We start from the raw sequence: 21,868 nt of genomic DNA on the forward strand, positions 1-21,868 counted from the left end.
AAAAGTTCAGAATTTAATATCCAATCACCGTTGTTGGCTATTATTATAGATACTAAAGAAACAGGAAATATTAGAGACCAATTTATTGTTCCTGAGATGAAAAAAATTGAGATCTGGCATTTCACTTTTAAAAATGAATGCCTCCAAAATTGAGGTCCGTCCCCCAAAGATTGGAACTGAGACCCACAGCAAAGAACTTGATTCATATATAGAGTCTATAAATATTACTATGATTCAGGCAAAATGCAATGCTGTTACAGGACAATCAATGTCTCGACCAGTCATTTGTAGTGATATTGAGGGCCCTGGGTGCTGATGATGTAGCTAAACAGAAGGAGCAGGTTAAGGTGTTAGGAAAAGAATTGCAAGGCACAGAAGGAGAAAAACTTTAGTCAAACATGAATGTACATTTGAAATTAAACAGTATGAAGAAGGCACACATGTTAATGCCCAAAGTAGCAATCTAGATATTTTAATGTCCATTCATTCAGAAAAAAACAGTATTAAAAAAATATGTTGGTAAATCATATCAGGTAGAAGTGAATGTTAATATGATAATGATGAGGTTAGACCTAGTAAGGTCAAATTTAAATTCCCCAACATTCTTAATTTTTCTTACACATCTGATGTTTCAGGTGATTCAGTTCAAGGAAAGACTGAGGAGGATCCGAATAAAACTGTTCCTGAACTCAAAGGCCAAAAAGATGCTGAATTAACAACAACAGATGATAGTTCCACCTCAAAGGGGAAGACTAGTTGGTTTAAATTTCCAAAAATAAGCTTTTCATCACCATGGAGAAAAGAAAAAGACACTGATGTTGAGAAAAAAGCTGCACATGAAATTACAACACTTAGCACAGGACCAGTTAAATTTAGTGTTAAAACCACTGACGTGAAAACTGATGGTCATGACAATTTATCTAAAGGATCTACAGATGAAGTAACACCGTTAATCTTCCCCATATCAAAAGAAGCAGTTGTTGAAGGTGCTGAAAATACAGCTGCTGATGATAACACAACTCAAGTGGTAACAGTAAAGTGCAAAAACCCTGATGTCACAACAGCAGGCACATACGTGAAAACACCCAGCCAAGTAGTGACATCAACTGCTAGAACTGAGCTTGCTTTGCTGGAATCAGGTGATTTCACTATGAACGTTCAGTCATCTAAGACAAGCAAAATGTCTTTGCCTGAATGTTCTCGTCAAGATCAAGTTCCATCCTGTGAAATTTCATCTGGGCATCTTCAAAATACTCTGATTGAAACTAAAATTACAAAAACAAATGAGGAACAACAAAGCATAGACAAATCAGGAATCTTTCAAATTCCTAACCTATCAATATCCTCGCTACCTGAAGGTTCATTGCGTACATATCCTACAGAACATTCCACAGTTGTCACTAAAGAATATCTTATTCATGAACAAGCTGCCAGTGGGACACCCGAACCAGTGAAGTCTACCAAAGAATGTTCTTCATTCCTGTCTGAATTCCACTTACCCAAATCAGAATACACTGTATCTGCTGAAGGGCATGCCTTCACTAAGAAATATACCAAAACTGAAGGAACTGTAGTTGTCTTAACTGAGAGTTCCGTGGTACAAGGAGACATAGTTCCTGAAGCAACAACTACTGATGACACATCTACTGTTTTCCAAAGAATGAGAGAAATGATTCAGAGTGAACAAAAACAGTTCGATGAAACATCCCAACATTCATCAGTTTCCATCTCTGTAACTGAATCTGAGACGAAACAAGTTAAAAAGACAGTAACTAAATAATAAAACATGCATTTAATCCTGTTTATAATTGTGATATGATGCTTTTACAATGTAGTTATCTTGCTGTTTTCTGCATTTAACCAAATATTAACTTGACTGTTCTGTGCAAAAAAGGTGTTTTATAGAAAAATAAGGATATTTCATATAGCATTAGGTGTTAAAGTTCACATTTTCACATTATATTAGAACTTGCTTTAAGAACAACAAATTCAGAATTTAAAATATAGACTACTTCAGTAAATTGTATATTATTTTACATACCTGTGTATAGGCTGCTCAACAATTGCTCTTGACTTAAATACAACTGGGACAAAGCTTCACGCCTTCAAATCTTCAGTCAGTGACTCACACCTTAACTACAGTTTTCAGCCAGTTAATGTTGGTGACTTTTTGTCCTCACGTAACTTGATCCTTTTCCAATAATTACTTGCATAGTTAGTTTCATGGATATCTAAGTGTTAATAAGGAGAGGCTTTCTCATGATCATTTATACATGTAAATTATGATAGACAGAAATAACTAATGCAATAATAAAAAATATAAAGGCATTAAGATTATATCAGAGAGATAGAAACTTTAAAAATGTCCTTAATTCATCCCTAACAATAAACCCCTTACACTTGAATTGTCTGCATGTTCTGAACAAAAAACAGTAAGAAATATGATACATTAACCTAGGTAATGTAATAGGACATGCAGATAAAATGCTTATAAAAGATGCCATGACAGAATGTTTTTTTTGTGCTCATCAAAGCGAGGGGTGATACTGCTCAGGAATAGAATACTTTCCATTTAAGACGCCCAATGTCAGCATCAAACATTTCCAGCTGCAGAGTAAAGTTCCTTCCATTCAATTTGCCTCAGCCCTTAGAAGCATATGACGCAGTGCACTAGTATTATATTTTTTCCATTTCTCACACTAACCATCGTTAGGCCTCTAAGAGACATTGCCAATTAGTGTCAATTTAGGAGCAATTTCGTGCTATAGGCCTATGCCCAGTAGAATTCATGTCACATAGGATCCTTACAGCCAGAGGCAGAGGACACTTTCATCCCATCAGTCTTCAATCCAGGTCTCAGAGGTGAAAGCCCAGTGCCTAATCCACTGCACTATCCAGTTTCCCACAACATAATCTTTCTAAAATAATTATAGTGGGTTTCATGTCACTGATCTAGTATTTGTATTACATGGTATCACAAACATCATATTTAAAGCATGCATACAGTCAATAAAAATGTCAAAAAGGAGGATTTATCACTCAAGTGGTTAACTTCAAAACATCAGTGGAGCTTAGAAGATATAATTCTAATTTGTTCTTGTCCTGTAAATCCTAAAGATGCATTGAAATCTGTGTGAATATATTTGTTGTAAATATGATTAACTGAAATTTGTATCCTGAAAACTGCTGCTGATTTACGCCACAGTTACTGCAAAGTATTACTCATGTGGAATATTCATTTTGCTTTGCTTAGTTTTCTTACAGTTAATGCATTTGCTAACTTTGTGTATGTATCATCAATAAAATATCTGTTTAGACATAACATTTGGAAAAATGCTTGGTTTGTTTTAAGTGGTAACTATTTGTTAACTTAGAATATAGCTGCAACTAATTGCCATAAAATTATAAAATGACAAATGAGATTGATAAAATGACAAAAGTTATACAGTATATTACATTAAATTATCCCGCAGAAGTAGGACTAGGTGACACAGGTTCAAACTAGTAAAAAGTAAGTTTAGGGCTCATATGAGGAAATTCTTCTTGACACAAAGAATGATCAACGTGTTGAATAAAATTCCAGATAGAGTAGTGGAGGCAAGAAGCATGATTTTTCCTTGGAGCCGGGAACTCAGCAGGAAGGTAGATTTTCACGTGGGAAACCCGGAAGTAAAGTGAGCACGTCGGAATCTGCGATCACAACTCGATTGAAGGCAATCAATTTTACTTCCGTCTCCAAGCTGCACAGCAGGCATACTATGTACCCGGATGATGCGATCTGAAGTCCACTATTTAAAGGGCTAAATGGATTTTGGAGAAGAATGGAGGAAGTGAAGCCATGAGTTCACATAGAGCAATGGCAGCAACCAGGTTTTTGGATGCTTCACTTGAAGTACTGCTGGGTGCTGAGAGAACCAGGAGGGAGGTCATTTACCCAAGTGATGGGAGGAAGAAACCTGGTTCTGCCACCAAGGCTGGAGGTTGCAGAAGAGGTGAGCAGCAGGAGCACAGTGCCCAGGTCTTGGCTATAGTGCAAGAAGCGGTTTAATGACCTAACCAGGTCAGGAGAAGTGAGTACATTTGCTGATTCACCGTGTAGTACAACACCCCCCTTTCACTCTGTGTTGGCACACCAACTCCACCACATCTCTCCTCACACCCACTTAAGTTTCAGCAGCAACCATCCTTCACTTTCTATGCACTTGCTCAACTCCCCATTCATGCACCCACCACTGTCACTCACCCCAATCCTGATGCAATGCGATCTGTCTGATAGTTCCTCTCTGATGCATCTGTATTGGTGTCAGCCTCACCCAATACACCGCATCCATCGGGTGAATACGTCGCCTTCAGTCACTCACAGGTCTGTTCTTTCGCTCCTCGTAGAAGAAAGCTCAAAACACAAGGGAGAGAATGAGGACCGAAGGTGGACCATCACAAATAGTCCAGCTCACAGATGTGGAGGAGGAGGCCATGGAGATAAGTAGGGCAGCTACATCCCTATCTGTTGGAAATGGAGAGACCGGGAACCCGCAGATGCCTGGTGACAGAACTTAAACATCTTTCACACACGATAACTTTATTTCATCAATGACTGAACGCTGACAGACCTGAGTATGGTGATTAGCAAGATTGTTACTTTGCCAATGACGAATTCATATCGCTTTCTGTTGTCTTCCAGGGCCTTCATATACACGAGAAGAATGTGGCAGGATGGAAGACATCAGTTCCTCAGAGGATCTCATTCCTTCTGAGGGTGCACCGTCACAGGACATACAGCCATGCGCCAGCACAGATACTCACACTTCGGTGGGTCCTGTTCGCCAGATAGTCGGGTTTTCACCTGATGTTTCACAACTCACAAGTGAGCACAAGCAGACATTGGTGGCAGGGGCAGCTGTGGAGAGTCCGCATCAGAGGGCGCACTCCTCTCCAAGCTCTGCTCAGCTGGACACAGATGCTGAACCCGGGGGCAATGAGAATGAGAATGATTGAGGTGCAGCTGCACCTTTGTGAGGTTCTGGAAAACATGCCATGCACACTGTCCACAATAGCGGAGAGGATGGAGGAGTCCAACTCCAATACTAGTGGATTGATGTCGTAGGTAATTGCGAGAATGTCTGCCATGGAGAGAGTGGCCGCCTCCATGGAGCTTCAAGCACGGTTCTCAAATGAGTCTATGCAGGCCATGCCCACGGCCGTGCATACTTGGAAGGCAGCATGTCTGCCGCCTTAATCAGGAAGACAGATACCTTATCCGTGGCCTTACAACGCATCATATATGTTCACCAAGCTGCTATCCAACAGAGTGGTGGGGGTGATGTGGCACTGGCCCGGGAGAGGGATGATGGTAAAAGGGGACATGGAAGTGGGAACTTCACTCAAAACGCTCACACTTCTTACCTGTTGCCTCCTCCTCAACCAGTACCCGAAATGCTGCCTCCTCTCCTGATGGCCGAGGCTGCCCCTGCACAGGTGCAGATAGAGCAATCTTTGGAGGGGCCCTCACGGGCTCTGAAACTCAGAGGTCATAGGCCAAAAGCATCTCAGCAGTTAGGGCAGGGATCTGAGCAGCCTGCCGCTACTTCTGCTGAGGCCACAGGGGATGCACCACATAGAAGCGGTTGGAAGCGTAAGTTTAAGCAATTGTAGTTCACCAAGGGTATGCACAAAGGTGTTTGAAGAAATATTAAATTGTGAAGTTTTTTTTATATATTGGCACAATTAAATTTATTATCACCACTTTCATACCATGATCATTATTGCATCCCGAGTGTTAAGTCGCCCTTTCGTTTGCTTCATGATGAATGTCATTACATGATGGTACCCATTGGGCAGATGTGCAATAGGTGTATGCCTGGGTGGTGGTGGTTGTGCCAGGGGGTCTGAGTATATCAATGTCTTTATTATGACACTTTTATAATGAGAACCTGTAAGATATGAGGACATCCCTGGCATCCCAAGCAGCAATTTGCGCAGACGGTCTGACGATGGTTGCCCCATCTTCATCTTATTCCTCCTCACCATCCTCTTCTTCTTCAATGTTGTCACCAACAGAGGACAATGGACATAAGAGTATAAGAAATAGGAGCAGGAGTAGGCCACCCGGCCCCTCGAGCCTGGTCCGCCATTCAACAAGGTCATGGCTGATCTTCTACCTCAACGCCATTTTCCTGCACCATCCCCATATCCCTTGATGCCTTTAATATCCAGAAATCTATCAATCTCTGTTTTGAATGTACTCAATGACTGAGCCTCCACAGCCCGCTAGGGTAAAGAATTCCAAAGATTCACCACCCTCTGAGTGAAGAAATTTCTCCTCATCTCAATCCTAAATGGCCAAGCCTTATTCTGAGACTGTGACCCCTGGTTCTAGATTCCCCAGCACACCTCCTTGCATCTACCCTGTCGAGCCCTGTAAGAATTTTGTATGTTTCAATGAGATCGCCTCTCATTCTTCTAAACTCTAGAGAATACAGGCTTAGTCTACTCAATCTCTCCTCATACGACAATCCTGCCATCCCAGGAATCAGTCTGGTGAACCTTCGTTGCACTCCCTCTATGGCAAGTATATCCTTTCTTAGGTAAGGAGTCCAAAATTGTACACAATACTCCAGGTGCAGTCTCACCAGGGCCCTATATAATTGCAGTAAGACATCTTTACTCCTGTACTCAAATCCTCTTGTAATAAAGGCCAACATACCATTTGCCTTCCTAATTGCTTGCTGCACCTGCTTGTTAGCTTTCAGTGACTCATGTACAAGGACACCCAGGTCCCTTTGAACATCAACATTTCCCAATCTCATACCATTTAAAAAATACTCTACATTTCTGTTTTTCCTACCAAAGTGGATAACTCACATTTTCCACATTGTATTCCATCTGCCATGTTCTTGCCCCTCACTTAGCCTGTCTATATCCCGTTGAAGCCTTTTTGCATCCTCCTGACAACTCACATTCCCACCTAGTTTTGTGTCATCAGCAAACTTGGAAATATTACATTTGGTCCCCTCATCCAAATAATTGATATAGATTGTGAATAGCTGGGGCCCAAGCACCGATCCCTGTGGTACCCCACTAATCACAGTCTGCCAACCTGAAAAAGACCAGTTTGTTCCTACTCTCTGTTTTCTTTCTGTTAACCAATTCTCAATCCATGTCAGTATATTACCCCCAATTCCAAGTGCTCTAACTTTGTTCACCAACCTGCTCTGTGGGACCTTATCAATAGCCTTCTAAAAATCCAAATGCACCTTATCCACTGGTTCCCCATTATCTATTCTACTAGTTACATCCTTAAATAACTCCAATAGGCTTGTCAAAGATGATTTCCCTTTCATAAATCCATGTTGACTCTGCCAAATCCTATTATTATTTTCTAAGTGTCCTGTGATCACATCCTTCAAATAGATTCTAGCATTTTCCCTACTACTGGTGTCAGGCTAACAGGTCTGTAGTTCCCTGTTTTCTCTCTCCCTCCTTTCTTAAATAGTGGGGTTACATTTGCTACCCTCCAATCTGCAGGAACCATTCCAGAATCTACAGAATTTTGGAAGATGACAACCAATGCATCCATTATCTCTATAGCCACCTCTTTCAAAACCCTGGGATGTAGATCATCAGGTCCTTGGGATTTATCGACTTTCAGTCCCTTCGTCCTTCTCCACCTGTAAACATCTCTGCTGCGCTATGTTGTGCAGGAAGCAGCACATGACGATTATTCTGGAGACCCTTGCTGGTGAGTACTGAAGGGCGCCTCCAGACCTATCCTGGCACCTGAAGTACATCTTCAACATGCCTAGGGCTTGTTCAATGACAGACCTGGTGGTTATGTGGTTCTGGTTGTATCGCTCTTGTGCCTCGTTAGTGGCGTTCCTCACAGGTGTCATGAGCCATGTTTGCAGGGGTTATCCCTTATCTCCTACGAGCTAGCCCTTACGTTTGTCTCCTGTTTGGAAGAGGTCTGGAATGTTGGATTGGCGCAGAATGAACGCATCATGACAGCTGCCAGGGAATCTGGTGCACACCTGTAGAAATCTCTTCCCGTGGTTGCACACATGCTGTGCATTGATGGAATGATAGCCCTTTCAGTTTATGAAGACTCCTGGCTCATGTGGTGGTCTTCGTATTGTCCTGTGTGTGCAATCAACTGTGCCTTGCACCCGTGGGAAGCCAGCCAAACAGGCGAAACCGACTGCCTGCTCATTCTGGCTGATGTCGTCATGGGGGAAGTTTGCATAATCGGACTCCCTGGCAAACAACCAATCCGTCACCTGCCTTATATACTTATGTATAGATGATTGAGTCACCCTGCAGATGTCACCGGTGGCGCCCTGGAAGGACCCAAAGGCGAAGAAATTGAGGGCAGTGGTTACTTTTACTGCCACGGGCAATGCATGGCCACCAGGTCCAGCGGGGAGCAGCTCTTCCTGAAGGAGCCTGTAGATGTCTGCAACCACCTGCGGACTCAATCTGAGCCTGCATAGGCACTGCTCCTTAGAGAGGTCCAGGAAGTTCAGCTTCTGCCTGTATACCCTCTCAAGTGGGTAGTGCCTCCTGCGACCTTGGCCCCTCTGTTGGTTCCCTCTCTGCTCGCCTCCAGGTCCTTGTTGCACACCTCTGTCTTCTGCACCTGCAGATCCCAACACAGCACAATGTGGCTGCCGAGGATGGTCATTTTTCTTCTCCTCAGATGTCCTCTATAATGCATCCATCACGCCGCCCATCCTGATCTTGTCAGTTTGAGAGGCTCCAAAGTTTTCCTAAAGCTGTCTCAGGAAAGAACTCTCAATCTCAACAAAGAACTCTCAGTCTCAACACAAGAACTCTGAGTGAACTGAGAGACCAACTGCAATGCCTGAGCTTTTATTGAGATATGTCAATCACAGGTTTAACAGGCCACATCAACTTCGGCTGCATCTCGCCTCTGTTTCAATGGCGAGATTTAGAAGCCATGGGAAACCCGTGCAGGTGAAGGAAAATTAGTTTCAGATTCAGATTCAACAAAAAATAACCTATCTCAAGAATTTCAACTAGGTAAATTGCCCCATTAACGATCCGCCCACTGACAGTAATTGGGGACGCGACTTCCAGGTTTTGGCTGCCTGAGCATCCAAACGCGCCCACATTAAACCCAGAAGTGGGCATGTTGGAGCCGGGTTGTGGTCGTGCTTGAAAAAGTTGTTCTTTGGGGTTAAAATTGCCCCCAAGAGCTCTGGATTCATTTGAGGAACAAATGGATGCTACAATGGTGGAACATTAGAATCTGTCTGGATGGATGAATTAAGATGGGCCCAATGGCCTTCCTCATCTGTAATTATCTTGTGAAGTGGGAAACAAACAATAGATTTCACCTCCAATTATGAGTGGTATACAAAAAAAACCAGGACAGCAATATGTATTTTGCAAAATCTAAAGTTTCAGTGAACTTGCTTGGCTGACCTGGAGCAAATACTGACTTTACACATTGTCCTACCTACCAACTCCCCTCCGCTCATGAAAGTGTTGACTCTTAGAGGTGTGACTCCACAGCCACCAGCAATCCTCTGGTACCTTGCTGAAGTGTCCATTCTTCATTTGTGCCTCTAGACATTGAAGCCTGGATTTTCTGATCATTGCGAGTGAGACTGGAAGTGCGACAGAGTGCAAGTTTTGTCTGCCCGATAACATGAGCACTAGCTCCGCTGTCATTTCTGAGGGCAGTGCCATTAAAATATTGTGGATGAGCTCCAGGCATTAGAAACACCTCTGATTGGGAGCTTTTCTGTTGGGGAAGAGGCTGAGAAATAATGCGCTGTTGCAGAATTTAAAGGCTTGCAGCAGTTTAAAGAGCCAGACATCATTATTGTTGTTTTTGCTGTGCCGAAGCAACCTCCTTAGAAAAAAGTGTTGGGAGGTCAGTTTCAGGATTGTGCCCCCATTTCTTGGATGCAGGTGTGGAAGTGTTGCTGCAGGAGTTCAGGCAGGGAAGGAAATCCCTGTTTGAAATGGGAAAACACAGGCCCCCAAGGAAAGTAGTAGAAGATGGCCAGGGTTGTGAGTGCCAATTCCAACACCCCAAGCATGATCACTCTTGTGCCAGAAAAAGTTTTATGCCATTACCAGGCCAGGCAAGTTAAGAGGAGCCAGCCACACCTTCCAAAAATGCACTGTACTAAGCATTTCTGCCACTTACAATTGCCTTCGGTCACACTGTTAAATTGTTTGCCATCAATGCTTGTGTGTAAGCACAGTGCCCTTTACACCCCCAGCCTTCACCTGAAAATATTCCTTCATTCATATCCCTACATGATATCACCCCACAAAAAAATCCTCAGATGGTATGGAACTGCCTGCTGCACACACATGTCTGCCAGGAGAGAGCTGTGTCAGATGGCAGGCCCCCAAACCTCTATGCTGAGGAGGCCATAGATGATATTGGAGAAGGGAAGTAGGATGACATGCGGCAACTGTGGGTTCTAGATTATATTCTACTTGTTTTCCTATTGTACGTTGCATTAGCTGTCACTGAAGCACACCATGAAACCACTGAAAGTGGCCTGTGAGCAGTGCTCCTCAGGAAACCATTCTAACCTCTATTCCTCTTTTCCATCTCTAAATGTGCCACAGGAAGAAGACACAAGCCCTTCTGCATCTGGCACTGACACACACACTGTCACTCACTCTATCCCTCCCAAGCTCAAGCTCAGACACATCTACCCTGGGGAGGTTTAGAGAGTGAGGGAGAGGAAAGTGCTCCGGGTGACATGTAAATCATGAGTGAATAGAGGCAACTGGTAGTGGCGTATGAAGAGGAAGATGTTGCTCGTCAAAGGGTCGGGCTGCAATACCTCGCAGGTAAAGAACCTGGGGATTTGAAACTCATGAGTCCTTCTTTTTAAAGAATGATGCAGACCCAGAGTATCAAGCATTCATATAGGCGTTGAGAGCCACATCAGACAGTGTACTGCAGATGGTGGCTCCAGTGAAGGAGTCCACTAGCATCATGTGCAGAACATTGGAGGATATAGAATCATTGAATCATAGAAAATTTACGGCACAGAAGGAGGCCATTCGGCCCATCGTGTCTGCACCAGCTGAGAAATGAGCCACCTAGCCTAATCCCACTTTCCCGCATTTGGTCTGTAGCCCTGCAGGTCACGGCTCTTCAGGTGCACATCCAGGTAGTCTTTAAATGAGTTGAGGGTTTCTGCCCCTATCACCCTCTCAGGCAGTGAGTTCCAGACCCCCCACCACCCTCTGGGTGAAAGGTTTTTCCTCATTTCCGCTCTAATCCTTCTACCAATCACTTTAAATCTATGCCCCCTGGTTATTGACCCCTCTGCTAGGGGAAATTGGTCCTTCCTATCCACTCTATCTAGGCCCCTCATAATTTTGTACACCTCAATCAAATCACCCCTCAGCTTCCTCTGTTCCAAGGAAAACAACCCCAGCCTATCCAATCTGTCATCATAGCTAAAATTCTCCAGTCCTGGCAACATCCTCGTAAATCTCCTCTGCACCCTCTCTAGTGCAATTACATCCTTCCTGTAATGTGGTGACCAGAACTGTGCGCAGTACTCAAGCTGTGGCCTAACTAGTGTTTTATACAGTTCCAGCATAACATCCCTGCTTTTATATTCTATGCCTCGGCTAATAAAGGAAAGCATTCCATATGCCTTCTTAACCAGCTTATCTACCTGTCCTGCTATCTTCAGGGATCTGTGGATATGCACTCCAAGGTCCCTCACTTCCTCTTCACCTCTCAGTATCCTCCCATTTATTGTGTAACAAATATCTAACAACATGCAGGTTACCATGGAGCATGTAACATCTCCAGGAACATCTGCACTGGAGGCCCCACGATAAGGCTCTAAGGGCAGTCTGTACGCCTTCCATGGATGCTCAGATTACTACTACAGAGGCTATGGGTGCCAGATTGGAGAAGACTGTCTCTTCTAGCTTCAACATGCTTGGCAATTGTGACAGACAACTATAAGGCAGAGCTTCACTGATCTCACTGGTACTGTACCATGATGTCTGCTTTCCCACAGATCATTGGCTATGCTGAATCATTGCCCAATACCACTTGTATGGTTAGAAAAGACAAGGATGATGGTGCTGTCCCTCAGGATAACAGTGGATGTGTTCCCTCCCAACTGCTCCCACTGATGCGTTTGCGACAGAAAGGAGGCAAAGCCAGGCAGTCATACAAAAGATGCAGCCTGCAGCAAGTTCATTTCACAATTTAATTGTTGTTAACTCTGGTTCTGTTCATATTTCTTCTGTGCAAATAACACAAATATTCAAACATGCTACAATACTAATTCATTATGTGTTTTTACCTAGGTGTCTACAGACATTCCCTTGTGAACATGCTATCAGATGCAGGAAATGCACTGATTGCTCCCTTTCTCAGTCAAACATTGCAGGAAATATGATATGGGACAGTGCAGTTATAGGAGAGAGAGGTATGGTGGGGGTCTGTTGAGGCTAATAAGGGTCTCATTCATTTCATCTTAGAAATAATGTGGTCTTGGATGATGTGGAGGTGAGTCATGCTTCTCTTCATGGGGGGTAATTTTAACTTTTGGCAATAGTGTAAATGGGGCGATATTGGTTCGGCTGCCAGTTATACACCTCCCTCGATTTTCATTAGTTTACACTATCGCCAAAAATTAAAATTACCCCCAATATTTCAGCATCTGCGTGTGCATGTGCCTTCATTTACCTTAGTCAGCCTGGAGAGGTCGTTAATATATTTCTGGTACTGAATAGCTGTTTCTGGGGTTTCATTTAATTTAATGTGTTGGCATTGGATCCCAGTTCAATGTTCCTGCACATCATTTTTCTAGGACTAAATTCCAAATGGCCTTTGTCTTCTGGCCCTTATCTATGTCAGCATTACCTCCACTTCAGCTTCTGAGAATCTTGGGGCCCTAGTCATTACAGACCTTCCCCACCCACCCCAGATGGTGCTCCTCTTTCTGCCATCACTATTCAATGTTCAAGTGCAGTTCCAGCTCTCTCTGTCTCTCCCCTTTCTGAGTCGCTTGCTGTGTTTTCGGCCATTTCCACCGTAGCAGCCTTTTAATTCCTGGAGCCTGCCTCAATTTCCCTCCCTCCCAGCGGCAGAGACCCAGTCAGGAGCAGGATATTCTCTGAAATCTCACCCTGCGTTCTCAATGAGGCCACACCAAAGAAAAATGCAACCAGGCATGGTTGATCACGTGGCAGTCCCGTCCCATCATTTTATAGACGACATTAGGAAAGATTCCCCTCCTCTGATATTTCAGGGTGTGGTGCAGCGTGGGCATTGCATGGCAGGTTTAAGCAGCAAGGGAAAGATCATTTTTCAGCCACCAGTTTCTAAAATAGAAAGAATGCTTCTGCCAGCAGATTCCTCTCTCTGCATGTTATGTAGCTTCACTCTTTGAAATTGATTTACTAAAGTCAAGGATGACTTTTATCAATTTATATCTTATTTTAAAGAAGGAAAAAGTTATTTTACATCAATCTGATTCATAAGTTTTCGTTAATCAAATATTACTTGAATGCATTTAGCTGCAATGCACTGATTATTCTGTAATTATTACCCAATGTTTCTCACCAATATAGTCAGTAACAACTCTTACAGAAAAGTCCTGTTATCCTGCAGGGCATTTTTATGTTTGAAAAGTTATTGCTCAATCCCTCTTGAGTCATTTTGTGCTCTTTGTAAACAAGTAGATTGCACAGGCAATTGACTGATAAACTCTAAGTGGCGTTTCTCAGCCTGCTCAGGTTTCTAACTGAACACTTGAACATCTGTGGCTGTAAAGCAAGTCGGTAATACTATGTAAATTTCAAATATTGCTGATTGGGCTTCATATTATTTGAAGGCAAATTTTGGGTGGCTAGCGTAGTGGTTCAATGTAATTGAGATACAGTGGAGTGTGCCACAGAGTTATAGGACACAGGTTCACTCCCATAAGTTGCTAAATTCAGCCATCCCATGTTGGAAAGCTGCCAAGTAGATACAGAGCACTTCCTCACAGGGAGGAGAGAGAATTGAAGGAAGAGTCATCCAAGCCATCCTTCTTCACTGGTTCATTTTAAGGCTTTACTGAGATATATTTCTTGTGTTCAGCACCAAGTACAACTTTGTTAGGCATTCTCGCTCCCAACAAACCAAAGTGTGACTTTATACACTCAGTCTATGATAATGTAGTATTTCCTAGGGGTCAGAACTGGCACATGCCAATGTCTTCTCCTAGACTCCCAATAAGAATAAACATTCTACCAGAGCATATGAGTTAGACTATACATTTATTAAAAATAAGAAAAACAACAGAAAATCAATATAGAAGATTTACTTGATTTCAGAGTTTTTAACTTTACTTTCCTGGCAATAAGAAAAATAAAAGACCTGGGGGTTAACTTTAACTTTCGTGGGAACGAGAAACGGACGGTTGCTCTCCCGATTTCCTCTCCATTGACTTGAGGGCGGGCTGTATAACATAGGAACAGGAGTAGGCCATTCAGCCCCTCGTGCCTGCTCCGCCATTTGATAAGATCATGGCTGATCTGTGTTCTAACTCCATATACCTGCCTTTGGCCCATATCCCTTAATACCTTTAGTTGCCAAAAAGCTATCTATCTCAGATTTAAATTTAGCAATTGAGCTAGTATCAATTGCCGTTTGCGGAAGAGAGTTCCAAACTTCTACAACCCTTTGTGTGTAGAAATGTTTTCTAATCACGCTCCTGAAAAGTCTGGCTCTAATTTTTAGACTGTGCCCCCTATTCCTAAAATCCCCAACCAGCGGAAATAGTTTCTCTCTATCCATCCTATCTGTTCCCCTTAATATCTTAAACTTCGATCAGATCACCTCTTAACCTTCGAAACTCTAGAGAATACAACCCCAATTTGTGTAATCTCTCCTCGTAACTTAACCCTTGAAGTCCGGGTATCATTCTAGTAAACATACGCTGCACTCCCTCCAAGGCCAATATGTCCTTCCGAAGGTGCGGTGCCCAGAACTGCTCACAGTACTCCAGGTGCGGTCTAACCAGGGTTTTGTATAGCTGCAGCATAACTTCTGCCCCCTTGTACTCTAGTCCTCTAGATATAAGGGCCAACATTCCACTAGCCTTATTGATTATTTTCTGCACCTGTTTATGACACTTCAATGATCTATGCACCTGAACCCCTAAGTCCCTTTGGACATCCACTGTTTTTTAACTTTTTACCATTTAGAAAGTACCCTGTTCTATCCTTTTTTGATCCAAAGTGGATGACCTCACATTTGTCTACATTCAATTCCATTTGCCACAGTTTTGCCCATTCACCTAATCTATCAATATCATTTTGTAATTTTATGTTTTCATCTACACTGCTTACAATGCCACCAATCTTTGTGTCATCGGCAAACTTAGATATGAGACTTTCTACGTCTTCATCTAAGTCGTTAATAAATATTGTGAATAATTGAGGCCCCAAGACAGATCCCTGCGGGACTCCACTAGTCACATTCTGCCATTGTGACTACCTTCCCATTATCCCTACTCTCTGTCGCCTTTCGCTCAGCCAACTTCCTAACCAAGTCCGTACTTTTCCCTCGATTCCTTGGGCTTCTATCTTAGCTAACAGTCTTTTATGTGGGACCTTATCAAATGCCTTCTGGAAGTCCACATAAATAACATCCATTGACATTCCCCTGTCCACTACTTTAGTCACCTCTTCAAAAAATTCAATCAGGTTTGTCAGGCACGACCTACCTTTCACAAATCCATGCTGGCTCTCTCTGATTAACTGAAAATTCTCGAGGTGTTCAGTCACCCTATCCTTAATTATAGACTCCAGCATTTTCCCCACAACAGATGTTAGGCTAACTGGTCTATAATTCCCCGGCTTCCCTCTCTCTCCTTTCTTAAAAAGCAGAGTGACATGTGCAATTTTCCAATCTAGAGGGACAGTTCCTGAATCTAGAGAACTTTGAAAGATTATAGTTAGGGCATCCGCAATGTGCTCACCTACTTCCTTTAAAACCCTGGGATGGAAACCATCTGGTCCTGGGGATTTGTCACTCTTTAGTGCTATTATTTTCTTCATTACTGTTGCTTTACTTATGCTAATTTTATCGAGTCCCTGTCCCCGATTCAATATAAGTTTTCTTGGGATTTCCGGCATGCTATCCTCTTTTTCGACTGTAAATACTGACGCAAAGTAATTGTTCAACATGTCCACCATTTCCCCATTGTCAATGACAATATCCCCACTTTCAGTTTTTAAGGGGCCAACACTGCTCCTGACCACCCTCTTTTTCCTAATATAACTATAAAAGTTCTTCGTATTGGTTTTGATATCTAAATCTGGTTAACTAAATCTGGTTCATTACTCATTACTAAATCTAGTATGGCTTGCCCCCTTGTTGCCTCTAGGACATACTGCTGCAGAAAACTATCCCGGACACACTCAAGAAATTCACTACCTTTCTATCAGTTGCTAGTCTGCTTTTCCCAATCTATGTGAAAGCTAAAGTCCCCCATTAAGACCACTATGCCTTTCTTACACGCTTGTCTAATCTCTGCATTTATACAATCTAGCACTTCAGAGCTGCTGCCAGGGCTCCGAAATACAACTCCCACTATAGTCTTAGATCCTTTCCTATTTCTCAATTCAACCCATAAGGTCTCTGTTGGCTGCTTACCTCTCGTTATATCCCCCTTTATCATTGAAGTGATTTCATCTCTAATCATTAAGGCTACTCCTCCTCATCTTCCATTTTCCCTATCTCTCCTGTAGACCTTATAACCCGGTATAATTAGTTCCCATTCCTGACCATCCTGCAGCCAAGTCTCAGCAATAGCCATCATGTCATACCCTCCAATTTGAATTTGAACCTGTAGTTCATTTAATTTATTCCTTATACTCCGTGCATTTGTATATAGAACTCTTAGTTGGGCCATACAACCTAGCCTGACCTTCAGCTTTGATGCTGGGTTAATCACCTTACGCCTTCTAGTTTTTATTTTATCTGTCGTGCCTAAAGTACACTTTCTTTCCACTGCTCTACGCTTTTCCCTTTCATTTGTTCTTGAACAACTGTTTGTACTATTTGTATTGTAGATTTCCCCTGGGTCTTCCCCTCTCTAGCTGCTCTCAACTTTATTCCCTTCTGACTCCCCGCTCAGGTTCCTATCCCCCTGCCACTCTAGTTTAAACCTTCCCCAACAGCACTAGCAAACACCCCCACGAGGACATTGGTCCCGGTCCTGCTCGGGTGTAACCCGTCCCATTTGTACAGGTCCCACCTTCCCCAGAACCGGTCCCAATGTCCCAGGAATCTAAATCCCTCCCTCCTACACCATCCCTGCAGCCAAGCATTCATCCTGTCTATTCTCCTCTTCCTATACTCACTAGCACATGGCACCGGTAGTAATCCTGAGATCACTACCTTTGAAGTCCTGCTTTTTAATTTATCTCCTAACTCCTTAAATTCACCTTGCAGGACCTCATCCCAAGCGGCCAGTCCACAATTGCCAGCATTTCAACCTGCCCAAAGTCAAAATTATCCCCTTGTGGGGTAAATTTTCATCTTCACCACACGAGCAGTATTCTGGGATTAAACAACTCAGATTCAGGAAAGATAACAAAAGAGTTAACTGGGTAATTAGAAAATTGAACTGTTGATATTTCCATATATGATGGCACATCTGTACTTTCACAACCTAATTTCCAGGGAGAGTTTTACATTTACCCGGATACGCACATCCAATTTGAAAATAATTTGCATCAAGTAGGGCCAGTGAGGTTAATTTACTGATTATTTTTGAAAACAATTTGGGTTAATGGGGTAAGAGTTCCTCTATGCACTATAAAGAACATGTTTATGATTTTACTACACATGGTGTACAGAGGAAAGTTTCCCCAGTTGCCATTTTTCTAGTTTTGGCTAGTTGTACTGTGTTCTTTACTTGCACATTTAATAAAAAGACAAGTTAGTGGTGGCATTAAATTTGAAATGCTCTTGGCAGTAGACAAAACTATACATTATCTTGAATTTCCAATGGCGAATGCAAGTAAGTCAAATGCACAGGAAATGCATACAATACTGTATCTGATTATCCTGTGAGTTCTAAACTCTGGCTAGTGTAAGCGCTGGGTACAAGCAATAATGGCAATTCATCACATATAGATTTTACTTTTTCTTTTTGTTGTGGTCACATTCCAATCTCCTCCCCTGAAAGTATCGACTTATGCTGATGTCTCAAGCATTGGCACCCCGCCAGTAACGCACTCAAATGACCATTTTTCATGTGAGTCTAGACCGTAAGTGTCAGCAGGCTATTCCATCATTGGGGCATCAGAGCCAGGCCTCATCTTATGCTCACCATTGCCCCCCCCCGCCCCCACACATACACATTTTCTAGAAAATTGCATTTAAAATCCTAACGCTAAACTCGATAGGTATAACACTAGCGTGTTGGATTTTCAACCACGAGACTTAAGCTTGTATCGCAATTTTAAATGACGTTTGTGCTCAGCCTTAATCTAAGGGAAATTTGCCAGTCCCAGTCAGGTTTTCTGGAGGAGGGTGGTATATTGTTCAAGGAGGTATACCTCCTCTGCACTGCTTAAGTGCACTTTATGATAAGTCAACTGATCACTGACAGCAATCAAGAGTGTGAAACCCAACTGATTTTGCCCTGCCTGGCCTAAGACTGTGAGGCTAATAGTAATGACCCACTGTTAAGCTCAGCAAAGAGCTGGAGTCAAACCTGAGGCCTTCATGGTCTCCATGGCTCTGAGTGTACAGTCCATTTATTAACTGGGTCACTGAAGGTCTATCTCAGTGGTTCAGTCTGTAAATGCACTACCATGGTAATTTCTAAATCCACCACTACTGCAAACTGCCCTTTTGTGCACTTTAGGGTTTTCCTCTGCAATAAAAGCGATCAAACATTTGGTATACTTGTAGCATAAGTTCTGGCATGCCAGTGCCCCAAGATACTTTCAGTCTAATCCATTATCTTCATGTATAATAAGGGTTATATTTGAGGCTGTATTTAAGCTGTCAGCTTTATGTTGGCTGTCTCAGCTTTTTTGAATCTGTCAGTCAGCTTTTGCTAGTGTTCTAGATCAGCTTGTATGTGTGATCAGTGATTCATCCATGTTTCCTCAAATTTTCAACTTGCTGCCCGGGCATAAAACTGGCATTAGGGATCACCTGCCCTTACAGGAACTGCCTGATTTTCATCCTATCTATAAGGGGCAGGCCGATCCAGTTTTACACCCGGGCAGCAAGTTGATAATCTACCCCACGACGTTGAACTGTATCAAATGGTGCCTGTTTCAAGTGATACAAGTTATGCTGGGCCCCAGATCCACCAACCTCATTCCCCAGTCTCCCTTTCATCCCTCTCGCCCAAGTCCCAATCCCCAGGCTACTTCTCCATCTTCTACCTGAGCCCCGTCCCCGCCACCCTCCCTCACTCCCCTCTGTCCGAGCCCTAATCTCCCGACCCCCAGTCTCCCTCTCTTTCCCCACCTGAGGCCCAGTCCCCTGACCCCCAGTCACAATCTCCCTCTCTCTCCCACCTAAGCCTCAATCCCCCATCCTCCACCCATGTGCACCAAGCAGTGAGCAGCCCAACTGCTAGTGACTGCTCAAGAAAAGGGCCAAAAAATTTTCTGGGAGATGCAGTGCTCTGTGACCCATTGCCAGCTCATGCTCTGCTCCCTCCAGGTTTGGCTCCCCGTCACCCCTGCCTGACCTGCCGACCAGCTTAGTGTGGCAGCCGGATGATTTCCCGCCTGCAGCAGAGTGCCTATAGCTTACTGGCTATAATCAAATGAGGCCTGAACCTGAAAATGGTTTGGGCCTCCCGATGCCAGCTTCGGGCGGGTGGAGTAATGTCTCCGCTGACTGCGTGCCCATTTTGGGTGGAAGTCAAAATCCCCCCATAGTGTTTATGAAGCTCCAAGTTTGGATTGTGATAGAAATTAAGCAGAACAAAGGGCTGAATCAATGCAGCAGCCGGCACTGAAATACTGTATTTGCAACTCAAGATCTGTAAACTCCCAACTACTTTAATACTTGAAAGAAAAAAACAATTAGAAGGAAAATTAGAGGCTGGATGGGCAGGTGAAAAAGGCTTTGCACGCCAGCATCATAAAGAGGTCAATGAACATACAAACCTCATACCAGCAACAGAGTGGCTAACAGGACTTAACAAATACAGTACTGCATGGAACGCAGGGAAATGACATGCGAGTTCAGCAAAGCCATAAATCACAGCAGTCTTGACCAATCAGATGCATTGTTTTGTTTGGAATACTGACTGTAATCCTTTGAAGCACACCACTCTGTATTAATGCCTAATAAGGATTGAAGTCCAGGAGGCTGTTTCTCATGAGTAAACTTGGCAGACTTGGGTAGCACGAATCATGTAAACATGTAGGACTCCTCTGCACCTCCACACCAAATGATGCAGAGCTCTGTTCTCCTGCCGATCTTTTTTCAGGCTGCTTGTCACCCATTACCAGAGCTGGAAACATTGTAAAACTGCAATCAATTTTTAAACTTCTATTATTTGTACGTTTTTGCTCAAAAATGCTAAATAAGGAAATGAAAGCTGTATTCTGAAGAAATGTTGCTTCTTTACTAAATGGGAAATTCCATATTCAGCAATCAAAGAACATTTTTCAAAATATTCTCAAGCTCTTAGGTTTACTTTTTATATAGTTTATAACAATGTTATCATGGTACACTAGAATGCTTTTGTCTACATTGAGACCTGCTGGAGTTGATCCCTTCCCACATGCTGCAACTGCTCAGTCAGCACTTCACAGTTGTAGAGTGCAGAGGGAGTCTGTTTGATGTATCATGAAAGGTCATTAAAGACTAACACTGAGATCCCAGGACAACAGGAAAAAGTAGAGAATATCAAAATTTTACAAATCATCAGTGCACCTTTGTGACCAAATGAAGCATGTTACACTTCTGCTAATATCTACCCATTATTTTTCACATAAGCTTTCCACAAGATACGCTACAAAACTGAATGTTATCTTTACCCTTAGGCCACTGGCAACTCCAAGGAATCCAGGATCCTTGGGTCAGCCATTTTTTAAAAATGACACATTGTGATGCTGAAACTCCTAATATTAAAGTAATAAAGATACTGTGGTGTCAGAAGTATCTTTACTACCATAATGCTCACCGTATACTATTAAAACAAACACAGAAAAGCTCTGAATAAAAATTAAGAAAATCTTTTTGTTCTGCCCTGTCCTCCCTTTTTCCCTATTCTCATGTTGCTTATTCTCTATTTTTATAAAGTTAATGTTACTTTTACTTATTTTAACTAATATAACCATATATTAATAATCAATCATATTTCATACCATACTTGTGATAGAGTGATGAGTCAATAAATACTCAATTTTCCCTTGCACTTGAATGGGGATGAAACGATAATGGCCACACAATGGGCCGGAATTTGCTGAAAAAATAATGGCATGTGAATGACGCATGCCGTTATTAATGTACAAATCGGCCAGTAACTTGTAGCAAGGAGGAGATGCTCCGTGAATTGCGAATCGCCACAAGTTACTGGACGATTTGCACCACTCCGCCGTTAGCTTCTGTACCTGATTTGACATTGAATTCACCCACTCTTAATTCATCCTCTATCTCAGTCCTTCCCATTTATTTCTCAATCCTTAAATCTCATTGGTTAAGGAGATACACTGTTGGTCCCGTCATTCACCAATGTGTCAGCTGCACCGTTGCCCTCACTATCAGCTTGCACTTTCAGCAACTTACAGGGCAAAACATTTTTGAGTTGAAGGGTGCAGTAGAAAATCTAACAATCCGGGTATGCTGCGAGATGCCCAGCTCCAG

General features: G+C 42.9%; 2 protein-coding genes across 9 annotated transcripts in view; one reads left to right on the forward strand and one right to left on the reverse strand.

Annotated features, from left to right (window-relative positions):
- Positions 1 to 3,322, forward strand: part of LOC137326514 (neuroblast differentiation-associated protein AHNAK-like) — an 84,866-nt gene extending 81,544 nt beyond the window's left edge. The window contains exon 8 of the mRNA XM_067991667.1: positions 636 to 3,322. Within this exon, the coding sequence (XP_067847768.1) occupies positions 636 to 1,780 (1,145 nt within the window). The 3' untranslated portion in view covers positions 1,781 to 3,322. The remainder of the gene's footprint in view (positions 1 to 635) is intronic.
- Positions 1 to 21,868, reverse strand: part of LOC137326515 (5'-3' exonuclease PLD3) — a 117,246-nt gene that overhangs the window by 43,234 nt on the left and 52,144 nt on the right. For 7 of the 8 annotated variants that reach the window (XM_067991673.1, XM_067991671.1, XM_067991672.1 and 4 more), the window contains one exon: positions 20,037 to 20,510. The exons of the other annotated variant lie outside the window; for it this stretch is intronic. The gene's annotated coding sequence lies outside the window, so the exon portion shown is untranslated. Of the gene's footprint in view, positions 1 to 20,036; positions 20,511 to 21,868 lie in introns of those variants that run through there. 8 annotated transcript variants of the gene reach the window in all.

This window comes from Heptranchias perlo, chromosome 10 (assembly GCF_035084215.1).
Source record: "Heptranchias perlo isolate sHepPer1 chromosome 10, sHepPer1.hap1, whole genome shotgun sequence".
Taxonomy (NCBI): Eukaryota; Metazoa; Chordata; class Chondrichthyes; order Hexanchiformes; family Hexanchidae; genus Heptranchias; species Heptranchias perlo.